A 12,171-nucleotide genomic window follows, 5' to 3' on the forward strand; every position below is an offset into this window, starting at 1 on the left:
GCAATTTTGTTACTAAATCCCTTTTGTAATTGCTCATAACACAGGCAGACAATGCCATAGGCTACCTTTCATCTCCATCACTACTGTCACTAGATCTACTGTGATCAGTCATGACTTCTGACCATGTAAACAAAAACAATGCAAGCTTTGCATGTGCAGTAAACCCTGGTATGGATCCGTTTCCTTTGACAGCATCCACATAAACTATGAATACTGAAAACAAAATCACTCAGAGAGGTATGGCATTGTTTCCCTGTATTATAAAGTGTTTATTGTTCACATAAGAGATTCAGATTGTGACAGAATGTTTATATAGATTTACTCTGTTAATTCTCCCATTGGAAGGCTATTGCTTTGTACTGAGATGACGTGGCCACCTACTGGTTCTGCTGCGCATTGATGAATGCACAAGCATAAGCAGGCAGCAGTGTCTCTTCTATTAAGTTCTATTACCTTCTGAACAATGCTGAAAATGACTGGTGTTCTCCTTTAATGTAGTAATGATTTATTGATGGTAAAATGCTGGAGGTTGTGGTGTGCTTGAGTAAACGTTTGTGATTTTTTTTCATATGCCTTGCTATATATGCCTATTTTGCATAGGCTGTGAAAATGACATTTCCATAAATAAAATCTTTATTTTATTCTTACTTTGGTATTTTACGTTAACGTCCGCACTCGTGACGGCTTTTATTTTGAAAAAATAAAAATTAAAAAAAATGTATTGACCGGAAGTGCTGTTTGTGTTCCTGCTGCTGACTTGACATTGGCAATTCATTCATGGGCAAAATGTAGTCCGTTTTTGACATTATGAACGATGAGTAGGAGTCGTTTGTTTACCTTGCGCATTACTATCTTGATTTTAATAGGGTGTTTTACAGTTTACATCGTCTGGAATTTGAAGGGTAAAACGTCAACACATGTAAAGTGTCTGAGTTAGCTAGCAATGTAGCTAAGTAGTTTCCTTCGTAGTAAGTTAGCTCACGTTACAGTAGCTTCTCGTTAAAGGCTGTGAACTTCTCGGTTTTATTCATGTCTGTAGCGAACTAAAATAACACCGGTGGCATTTTGTCCACAGAGAGGATGTATGACCAGACGCTGGAGTATTTCTCGAGTCCGGGTCAGATAGGAACGAGGGACGCTGCCGCGGTCAGATGGTCCCACGCTACCAACAGCAGGAACAGACTGACAGAGGCTCTGACAGGTGGAGAAAACACTCTATCAAGTTAAAAGTACATTACAAAAGATGCAGGAAGTAACCTGGCTATTGTTCATAACCCGGTTAACATGTTTCCATGAACTTTTTAAACTGTGATTGAGTCTCCATGTTGCCATAAACCTGTTAACAGAATATTCCCCCTCCCTCTTTGACTGAGCAGTAGTACAGAAAAATAAATTATGCTAGCAATTGTAATAGTGCTAAGTACTTTTGATTTATTGGCAGCTGACAAACAATAAGTGTGCATTACGGCCACCCACTGAAGTGGACTGAGTATTTACAATGTCTCTAATAATACAAAAGATTTAGAAGAAAAAAATATGCTCAAACTCTATTCATCAGTCCTGTTGATCTTACATCTTCTTAAGGCACTTGTCACGGGATGAACTATGACAAATTCTGCTGATATTATTTTTAACATCTGGTAAACTAAATGTTGATTCCCTCTCTTGGATGCATTATTATAGTATAATAACCTTATAGTCAGTTTGAATGTTATCACTCTTTATAGCCTTTTTTGCTATCTATCCACCCCTTCATTCCCATCAATTCCTATATGAGCTGATATCCATATAAATTTAATACATAGACCCATCTTAAAAATTCAGAATAGCAACTGTAAGATTTCAAATAACTTTTACTGTCTTTGCTGTGTGAATTGCCCGCCGCCATGTTTTTTGTTGACTTCAAAATATACCCATAATGCTGTTTGAGTCTGAGGGTGTTTTCACACTTGATCCGATTCAGCCTCTCAAGTGGACTCAGTCCAATGACTGAATTTTTTGTGCATATGTCAACATGCCAAATGAACTCAGACCCTTTAAAACTCAGACCGCACCAGGAGGTGGTCTGAGTTCGGTGAAATTTGCAGAGTGTATGCACACGTCTTGTTCATTGAACATTTGAGCATTCACCCTAACCCTTAGGTCCTAGTCACATGATTGAGGCTGACATTATCATGAGAGGTCGCGACCCCAAAGAGCCAATCATGGGCCATCCGCCCGAGACGGACAGCGATATCACACTGCGGGAATGGCTGGAAGGAGTTAGGGCGCACGGCAAGGGGATAAAACTAGACTTCAAGAGGTAAGAGACATCTGACATTTCCTAGTGAATGTTCTGTAGTTTTGTCTGGCGCTAATGCTGTGATTTACTTATCCACGTAGCCTTGAAGCTGTGGCTCCGGCCGTGGTTCTGCTGGAGGAGGTGTGGGGTGAGCTCAGCCGTCCCGTATGGATCAATGCAGATATCCTCCCAGGGCCTGGAGGAAAGGCCGTTCCCCTGGACCCGGCACCTTTCTTGGCTGCCGTTGGGCCTCTTTCCAGTAATGCTGTGCTCTCCCTTGGCTGGACTACAGGGTGGACTGCTGATACAGATAACCCAGGTGAAGACAGATCTGGCATATTCATTGGAATAAGGAGGCAGGGTCATAAAAAAGTCTGAAAATATGTAAATTTAAGGCCTTAGAAAGTATTAAAATGTCTTCAAAACAAGTTATTAGAAGTCTTAGATTTTCACCATGCAATGACATTGGTTTTGCCAGCTTTATGTCTTTAATTTGGTTTTTAAATTGGTCTTAAATTCAATTCCAGGTAGCAAAAAGGTTTCAAAAAGTCTTAAATTTGGCTTTCTGAAACCTGCAGATACTCTGCGAGGAAGCGCACAGATGATTTCTCTTCTCCCTGTCATATGTTTGTTTCATGGTAACGTCTCTTCTTCTCAGGCTACAGCTGGGATATGGTGCGTGAGATGGAGGAGGTGTGCAGGATCCTGAAGCATCCGGTTACCTTCCCAGTTCGAGCTGCCCTCCTGGCCCAGTCATTCTCCCAACTGAAATGGCTGCTGCAGCAGTCAGATAGGTATGATTACCACAAATGAGATATTTCTGTTTCATTTTCAATACATTTGCAAAAATCTCTAAAAGTGTCTTTTTCCTTTGTCATGATAGGGTATTTAGTGTAGATTGTTGACCCAAAAAATATCAATTTAATACATTTTGAATTCAGGCTGCAAGTCTGAATGCAGGTCTGAACGCACAATAATTGGGTTTTGATCACATCCCTCAGATCTTCAAAACCATATTTTAAAGTAGTCAGACGTATTTCTGCATAATATGGACACAAGCCAGCTGCAGTGCACATATGAGTAATTAAAGAAATGGAGATGAAGAGTGGAAAAAAGTTATGTGGACACAGATTTGAAGTGGTAATCCACGACCCAGTTTTTTTTTTTTAATTTAGTCTCCATCTTTGTCACGAAGCGCTCGTTGCTGTGGTGTTTCTGCACTGCACTTCCCAGAGTGCAATCAGTGGGCTATCACTGCTCATGCTAACTACCCAGATCTTATATTTATTCCAAACAAAACTTAAAACGCATCGTGCAGATTATCACTTCAATGAATGATTCTTTTCTGTCCTTTCCACTCACATACAGTATGTACTGTATATACCTTTGATCAATTAAAACTGTATTGCTTACAGTTTTCCCTGACGGTTACAGGTACAGTCTTACAGTGTGGACCGGCCAGAATGACAAGTTTCCAGTACAGGACTTACTGCCCTATAGAGAAGAGTTTGACAAGAGCAGGATCTACTATGACCTTCCAGACTCTCAACGGACAGAGCTCACCACATAGAGATGAAACAGTAGAGGGGACATTACGTTATTATCCGTGGGATAACCGTCCACCATCTTACCTGGGTCCAGTTTACCTGCAACTACAACAGCTACCTATGGGCAGCAGCCATGGCTGTTTTGATTTGTATATAGTTGCTGCACTAAAAGGACCAACAGAACAGAGGCCAGTATCAATGACAAATACCGTTTGGTAACATATCAGGCAACAATGTCCACTATTTGTAGCTTAGGCCAAGCAAGTGCACAATGAAATGAAATCTATGTAGTGTACGTTAACGTCACAAAACTTGCACATTACAGGTTAGACTACATACATACATTTAAATGTATTTATTTTATTTCCATATCTGTATAGGCTACTGTTGATTCTTCAACTGCAGTGGTGTTTGTTTTTTTACTAGGTTATACATGTTTACATGATGACACCTATATAAATTAATTAATTAATTAATTCTTTATATAGGTTGTAATCTTAATTGTAATCTCTTCATGCCAATAAAGTAAAAAAAAAAAACATTACTGTCCATTATCACCTGTTTACGTTGTCTTAAAGCTGCCACAGTAATCACTATTAATAGCATTAAATCACATGGCCTCTTTTTGTCTATTTTTTTCATCTCTGTGTATTGTTAGTTGTGTTTCAGTATTGCCGATATTTAGTTGCTGCCAACATAGTCTGTCTATTGCCACAACAATAGATCATTTAAGAGGATTTTACATTAAAAATATTTTTTTAATAATATTTACTTTCATTTATACTGTTAATTAGGGCCACATGTGAAAAATTTGAGTTGTGAGATTAATCTCAGAATTCTGAGAACAAAGTAATAATTATGAGAATAAAGTCAGAATTCTTAGAATAAAGTCGGAACTCAGAAGTCTGACTTCAAACTCAGAATTCTGACTTTATTCTCAGAAACCCAGAATTCTGACTTCATTCTCAGAATTCTGACTTTAATCTCAGAAATGTTTCACATGTGGCCTTAACCCTCTTCTGTTGGCACCATTTTACACAGTCACAGTTGTCTTATATGCAGTAAATAAAAAATACTGATGTTTCAAAGAAAAAGTATTAGCATTATAAAGGCAGCATAAGCCACTTTCACCATTGGTTCCAATACAGCAAGTTGAGAAGTGGACCCAGGTGAGATGGCTGCCATTCCAGAATAGGAATTACCTATGACGTATCTCCTCTAAAGTAGAATATCACAATATTTTTATCATCATATTGTATCAATACCTTGACTCCCATGTATCGACAATCAGTTAGAAAGCCTACATAATTATAATCTATCATGAAAATGGAAAAATAGTCCTCAAAGTCTAAAAAGCTTTCAATTTAAAGAGTAACTCCACTCTAAAGCACTTCTTTGAGTTGTAAACTGGTATTTAGCACTATGTAGTTATGAAACACAACAACAGCGGTCATATTGTGGCGGTGCTCTATTTATTTCACTAACTTAATTTGGTAAAAAAAATGTTTACCATCCACAGTATAAATGTAGATTTCAGACACTCCACCCAGTTCCTCTTCTCACCAACCTGACCCAAATCCTAACCCCCCTCCTCTCCCCCGTTCCTCATGCCCACTGTCATGTGTTGAAATTGTGCAGTAGGTGGAGAGAAGCTCAAACTGGGTGCAGAATTACCCTTAATAATTGATTCATGGAGTTTTACTTGTACATGTAGTTGATTTTACCCAGAGGGCTATTTCTTTAATTGTTTTTTGCTTCAGAAAAATGAAAGAAAAACAATAATTCATTAATTCCCAGGTTAGTCCTGAAGAGATAATGCTGATAAAAAGTCCAGAGCAAACATGTTTTCACTGACTATGTCTCATCACACATAGCTTGAAGTTACACAACTTGAGCATACTGTCCAAAGAGAAATGACATGAGCATTTGGTACAAGGTTTATTGAAACTGTCAGGCAATGCAGGATAATACATTTGAATGAAGGAACATTGACAGCTAATGCAGCGCTGAAATGTTGCCCCTGGCAACTCTGCATTTGTGGCAGCAGTTAACAGTATCTGGGAAAGTTTTAGGTTTTAGAGGAAGCAGACTCACTGTTTGGTGATTTAAATAAAAGCTTTTTCTAAAAGGGATAATGATAACAGAAAACATTTTAAGAAAGTGGCAAGTGCTAGGCAGTTACAATTATCCGTGAGAGTCTGCAGCTTGTATTGATCATTACCCTTTTATCCCAGCAGTGATATAAGATATGCAGTAGGCCTATGCTCCATGTGTACCTAAGCGCATTCCTGTTGGATACAACATTATTTATGCTTTTGTATGGAAGATATCATCATTATCTATTTAACTCTTGAGGGAATGGATTTTTTTATAGTACATTCTATATGTCAAGCTTTGTGATGAACAGTATTTTTCTGACCAACTCATCTCACAAGACTGCTGCTTTTCTAATTTATAGAGATCAAACAGATGCAACAAGCTACTGTTTAAATTGCTGCAATATAATTCAAAAGACAAATAATTTTTCCTATATTTAACTGCTTGTTAACAAGTAGTTAGAAAGCGAACGTTTACCTTTGAGCTGTATTTCACCTTGCACTGTACTTATGTGTTTGATCCAAGGCTGTCATCCACAACAGTGGATAGTTTTCTGTCATTGTCGCAGCAAATCTCCAATGTCCTCCAATGTCCTTGACTCTGAAGAGCAAATCTTGTCTTTCTTCGTTTCCAGAGAACATAGGTACACATGGCCTTGCATAAGTGCTGTAGGATTAAACCTGAAGCATTAGATGATAAATCAGTCAAATTAGCTCCATTTGTTCAATTAAAGTATCTTAATGTCACTCTTGATAGGACTTGATAGGACCACAAATGCTTTAATGAGCAGGCTCATCAATCTATTATTTTAAATCCAAGAACCATGTCAGGCAATTAAAGTGCAGAGTGTCACACTAAATGTTAAATTTGTATTTGTGATGCAATCATAACATCGGTCCCTCTGACTGTTTGGAAGATAGTCTATCTCTAGAAGTCTGATTGCATCAGGAGCAGGCCCAGAATGCTTTCACCGTACTTGGTCTTTGAAGCGCAGATAGTACTGCAGTATTATAGCATGCTGGAACATTAACTGACATCAGCAATGGTACCATAGGTATAGAGCAGCAACGTTTGACACTGGTAGTAGCACATGCATTTCCTCCTGATACGTGCAATATTATCTTCTAGTGTCCAAAAGGTTCCTCAAAGTTGACCAGCTGTTTTATCTGCTCACTTTGCATTGAGTGGCGTCTCAATAACGTTTTCTTGGCTTTCAGATCCCTTGGAAAAGGAGGGGCACAGGGTAGAATAGGCTTTGACCCTGGAAGAACTCCATTCAGTGTCTTGCTGCTTCCACTCAAGGGGCAGGAAGATGTGGGGCTGACCCCAATATCTGGTATAGGAGCATGGGGGTTCAGAGGGGGCAGGTATCCAGGTCGAGTGTGGGAGATGTGATCCAGAAGAAGGGCCCCTGAGCCTCTACGCTCCAGCCCAGCAGCACCTCGTCTCTGGACAATGCTCTCCAGAGACTCCCTGGAGCCAGACAGGGTGGACGACCTGCTGTTGACTAGCTTGCGCTTTTCTGGTCCCCCTCCAGCTCCACCACCATTCTTGGAGCTATCATCTGGATGGCAGCTGCCGAACTGTGGCAGCTGGGAGTCAGAACTGTAGTGGTCAATGCCAATGTTCCGCCGGCGGACCACATTTTGCAGACTGGAGACGTTCATTTGTGGCAGACAATCAGAGGAATCTTTATCCACAGGATTGGACTCTTGGGGAAAGGGTAAAATTCCATCTTGATGCAAGTTTGGGTGTGACGCAGAATGTTGTGAACTTGCAGCACTGTCATATGACATCTTTCTACCAAGGCCTCTCCTTCCACTGCCCCCCCTACTCTCACTACCAGACATGTGCTCTAGGGCTTTCAGAAGCCCAGTTGCATCTTTGACATCGATGCTGTGGTGGCGAGAAACAGTTGGAGGTCTTCCATGGAAGGCAAGGCCACTGACTCTGAAGGACAGCTCCTCCTCAGGGGTGATGTCCACCAGTTCCTCTGTAAGTGAGGAGGCCTTACTCTGCTGCAGCAGCAGGGAAGAAGGACTCTTTGGCCACGGCTCTGAGTGTAGCCTCTGGAGATTAAGTCGCTTATCCACACCAGGAACTCGTAATGGACTAGGATGTTGGGTTGGAGAACCTGGTTGAGATGGGGCTAGACCAGGCCCCGAGCCTAAACACTGGGGATCCCTCAGGCCAAGAAGAGGGCTACCAGGTAGGGGAGAAGCACTTGCCGAAGACCCTTGTGGAGGAGTGCGTAGCTGGATCTCATATGGAGACATGCAACAAGATTTTGGGGTGTAATGCAGACGCTCCTCCAGATCAGGAGGCGGGGGGACATTGAGGTACTGCTTGGTCATCTGATGGCCAGATGGCAGTTTGTTGGTGGTGATGATGATAACCTCCTTGCCCTTTGCCTTACAAGCATCCAGCAGAATCCTGAGGACATCCTTGTTGCCCGAGTTGACTGCATAAACCAGTGCCGACAAGCCTGCGCGATCCTCCAAAGTTGGATCAGCACCACTGCTCAGCAGGAGCGACAGAATTTCAGCTCCAGCCTGTTCAAGGCATGCATGCATCAAAGCAGTCTTCCCTGTCTTGTCTTGGATGTTTGGATCAGCACCACTTTCCAGAAGATACCTTTTGGGGGTAGAGATCACATTTATCAGACCAGCAAACTCCTGAAATGGAAGCTAATAATCTTCAACAAAAACGCATGCTTTTAATTATCAATAGTATTAATACATTTTGATAGGATTTACCGAACCATCTTGTGTTTGGGTACACTCTGTGTGTCTGCATGGTGTGTCTTGCAGGCCACCATTAGGGGCGTCTCGCCATGTTCATTACTCTCATTAATATAGGCCCCTCCCTCCAGGAGCAGCCGAGTCAGACGCAGACGACTCAGATAGACGGCTTTCAGCAGAGAATTTCCATCTGTTCGCACCTCCGTTGACTCATCCATAGTGAGGATCTTGGCTGTTTCTAAATCAAGTGCAGTGTCTTTAAAGAAGGTTCGTCAGTAATTTGTCCAAAGCTGCACTGTTATCAACACCTGCAAGACAGTATAAGAAGAAGTACAGTAAGTTCTCAGATGTGGTCCTTCAGGTGCACAGCAGTGGTTGCTTTAAAGCAAGGGCCATCAAACATTTTCATGTCACAGACTCCCAAATAGACACACATAAGACCACAGACCCCAATTTGATAAGATTTTGGATCTGGGAGATAATAGTGGTGTGAGTGAAACCTAGGATTACAATAGTCAGTGTTTAAGCCCTGTTCTGACCAGAAGCTGAATGGACATGTATCGGCTGCATAGTGTAGCCCACTTCCTCTCGGCAGCCATGTCAATGGACGAGAGTGAACACACCAGCCTCTTGGCTGATTACATAATGACAGTAAAAGTAAAAAGTAAAATTTGTGTGTGTTATGAGTCACGTGGTTAGATTAATCTACTCTTACGACTTGGTGAGGACTAGATGAGTTATGTTCTAAGATGTAAAACCATAGAATCCAAAGAGGGTGTACTTTCTTATTCCTACTCCTTCCTCCATCTGGCTTCAGATGTAGGAACATTACGTCTTTATTGTCCTCTCCTGGACTGCCTGTATTCAGTTCTGAAGCCTATTGTTTGTATGGCCTTGAGTTTCTATCATCCAAGACTGTATGTCACTGACTGATTACTTATTTTAACAGGTTAAATGTCTGTGGGAGGCTGGTGAGCTAGGCCCACTTACAAAGATATCTCTAGCTAGTGCTCAGTAGCCAGTTGAAAGAGTGCGAATACAGCTGTAAGACCAACAGAGGAGAGAACAAATTATAGCAGTAAGTGGATTATCAGAATAATTGCACAGCCTTGTATTTTCATTTCCAAATTTGTACTTGAGTCCTGTCTCTTGTTCGCTGTTAAAGGTCATTTCCATCCATGGATCCTCTTACACTGTTGGATATCATCAATCTGTGATGTTCAGTGCATTCCAGGGGTTATTTTGTGGTGTGTTGTGTTGTCATTTACTTTTTTGGTATAACAACTTTCCCTCAACCTGCTTCTTCCACTTCCACAGTTCGAGGTGTACATGGTAGGATATTGCATCCAGTTATGTGTCTGTACAATGCAATGATAGTTCATTTGGGAGGACAGTTATGTGTGTGCCAAGAGTAGGAGGTTTTAACTTCAGTTAGCAGCTGCCTTTTCTGCAGGGTGACATTCAAACCCCCATTGGTGCTTTGAGGGGTCGGGCCTGGCCTTCAACCTGTGCCAGTACAGAGAGAATAGCTAATGATAGGCCTGAGTGGCAGGAGAGAAAATGTCATTCCATAACATTTTATCACTCTGCATGTAAAGGCCAGACATTTTTTTTATTCCTTGCTCCTGAGTTATCTGTGTTATCTAGGTAATCAAAAATCCCTGCCTTAACTGCCGCCCAAATTAACAGATTTACATTCGTTATTCCTTGTACAAATATTGGTGGTTAGTAGGTATATGTATTTGTGGGTGTTAAGAGCTAGACATAGATGTGGAAGGCTATATACAAGGCCAAACACAACAAAGCTGGGTACATCTTACTCATAGGCAGTATTGAATTATGCTCTCCTCACACTTTGTTCATCAGTTCATCAAAGAAGCACATTTCATTTATATAAGATGCACAATACCCTGTCTAAACAATACACTACCTTCTCCAGAGCATTCACAATGGAAATTCACCTGACACACATTAACCCTATCTGTTCATATTCAGACAAAAATAGGGCCAGTTTAATCAAAATCTCGCTTTTCTGCTGTCCCTCATTTTCCAGTAGTAACACATTGAACACGTATGGTGTGTTAAAATTACTTGTTTTCTTAGCAAAATGTACATTTAGATAGGGCAGTCATTGTAAATAACATGCCTTCCAAATGATGCCCACTTAAGAGACTATGAGATCATGAAAAGGCAACCCTGTCACTCATCTATATTCATATTTTCATGTTGCTGTCTCTCAGAGACATTCACAGATTTGTCCACTAAACAGGACACAATGAAATATCCTCATTTCATGACATAAATACAACAAAGACATTAAAGTAGGGTATACACTGCAGTATGCTGAGGACAAATAATGTGTATGCTTTTTCAAAAAATTGTAATATTACCACTGTCAGTGTTCAATAACATTCTTTTACCTACACTCTCACTGTACAAATACAGTGAGAATTTTTCACAAATTTTCAGTAACAATGAAACATAAATTGTAGTAATACTCATCTATATGGTTCACAAAACATTCACTTTTGTTTGTGTATGCCCAAACTTACCTGAACTTGTAGTGTCATTCTAAATTGTGAAAAATCTTCAACTTGCACGTTCCCTCTTGTAATCCCACAGCTGATAATTCACTTTTAGTTTACAAATGCAGAAGGAACCGGTAAGGAAATGAGGGGAATCAGACATCAGTGCGGAGACGAGTGACTGATGAAGGGATGGAGGGAAGACGAAGGTGTTTATAGAGGACACACCAGATGAAAGTGAAAGGCTGGCCTATGGCGGCTGAGTAGCAGGAAGCACGCAGCCAATGACAGCCCATCCTATTGTCAGCAGCCACAGTGCCCAACAGTGGTCTTGGTAAAGGATGTGCGCAGGTAGACTCTTTTCACCCTCATGTATTCAGACTGTCGATCTGTGTGATGACGATACCGCTGCCAGCGTCACCAGTCTGTTCAAGGTTGCAGACAAATTTATTCTGCTGAAGACTGTACAAGATAAAGCTTTACTCACTTCATAGATGCATTACCATATTCATCAGATGCCCATGATGAGAAAAGACATGAAAAACCTTCTTTCTAACTTTCAAATTGTCAGTGCTGCCAAGGAATTTAAAGGAAAACTCCTCCCTTAGATCCTCTTCCTGTTATATGTGATCAATTTGTTCAGTACATTCCAGAAGTTATTTTGTGTGATGTTGTAATACATTTTTTGTTGTACCCACTTTCCTTCAACCTGTCTACTTCTACTTCTTTTAGTGATATCCTATGTTTCCCAGAATGCCTTTTGACAATCCAGAGAAAAGGGGTGTGAACGTGTTGCATTAAGTTCATATAGGTGGAGAGAGCAGTAGCAATAGTGATAGGAGAGCGAGACTTTATCCAGTTGAGAAAAGTAAGAGTCACGCCCATTTACTCAAAATACGACTTGTGGCTGCATTGCATTCTGGTCTATTGAGGCTACTGTTGGTGGAGAAATTGGTCTCTGCCTCTTCTACGATGGATTT

The 12,171-nt window shown here is 40.8% G+C and overlaps 2 protein-coding genes across 3 annotated transcripts; one reads left to right on the forward strand and one right to left on the reverse strand.

Annotated features, from left to right (window-relative positions):
- Positions 1 to 753: 753 nt before the first annotated feature.
- fam151b (family with sequence similarity 151 member B) lies at positions 754 to 4,354 on the forward strand. 2 transcript variants are annotated; one of them, XM_071902594.2, is made up of 6 exons: positions 754 to 788; positions 1,076 to 1,201; positions 2,143 to 2,302; positions 2,383 to 2,600; positions 2,940 to 3,075; positions 3,716 to 4,354. In XM_071902594.2, the coding sequence occupies exons 2-6, from the start codon at positions 1,081 to 1,083 to the stop codon at positions 3,849 to 3,851; spliced, it is 771 nt and encodes a 256-aa protein (XP_071758695.2). In that variant the 5' UTR covers positions 754 to 788; positions 1,076 to 1,080; the 3' UTR covers positions 3,852 to 4,354. The 2 variants fall into 2 exon arrangements, with proteins under 2 accessions (XP_071758695.2, XP_071758694.2); XM_071902593.2 differs by having other exon boundaries at positions 776 to 909; positions 1,080 to 1,201.
- A 2,695-nt stretch (positions 4,355 to 7,049) lies between these two features.
- Positions 7,050 to 8,884, reverse strand: ankrd34bb (ankyrin repeat domain 34Bb). Its single transcript, XM_071926680.2, has 2 exons — positions 8,682 to 8,884; positions 7,050 to 8,559 (listed from the first exon to the last, which is right to left on the reverse strand). The coding sequence occupies exons 1-2, from the start codon at positions 8,882 to 8,884 to the stop codon at positions 7,050 to 7,052; spliced, it is 1,713 nt and encodes a 570-aa protein (XP_071782781.1).
- Positions 8,885 to 12,171: the final 3,287 nt, after the last annotated feature.

Source organism: Centroberyx gerrardi, chromosome 8, assembly GCF_048128805.1.
Source record: "Centroberyx gerrardi isolate f3 chromosome 8, fCenGer3.hap1.cur.20231027, whole genome shotgun sequence".
Lineage (NCBI taxonomy): Eukaryota > Metazoa > Chordata > Actinopteri > Beryciformes > Berycidae > Centroberyx > Centroberyx gerrardi.

Excerpts from the sequence above, each read along its gene's own strand:
- ankrd34bb (XM_071926680.2), bottom strand. The coding sequence starts at position 8,884 with ATGGATGAGTCAACGGAGGTGCGAACAGATGGAAATTCTCTGCTGAAA. Across the intron at positions 8,560-8,681 it reads CCCAAACACAAGATGGTTCG|GTATCTTCTGGAAAGTGGTG; the intron begins GTAAATCCTATC and ends TACCCCCAAAAG.
- fam151b (XM_071902593.2), top strand. The coding sequence starts at position 815 with ATGAGTAGGAGTCGTTTGTTTACCTTGCGCATTACTATCTTGATTTTA. Across the intron at positions 1,202-2,142 it reads ACTGACAGAGGCTCTGACAG|GTCCTAGTCACATGATTGAG; the intron begins GTGGAGAAAACA and ends CCTAACCCTTAG. Across the intron at positions 2,601-2,939 it reads TGCTGATACAGATAACCCAG|GCTACAGCTGGGATATGGTG; the intron begins GTGAAGACAGAT and ends TCTTCTTCTCAG.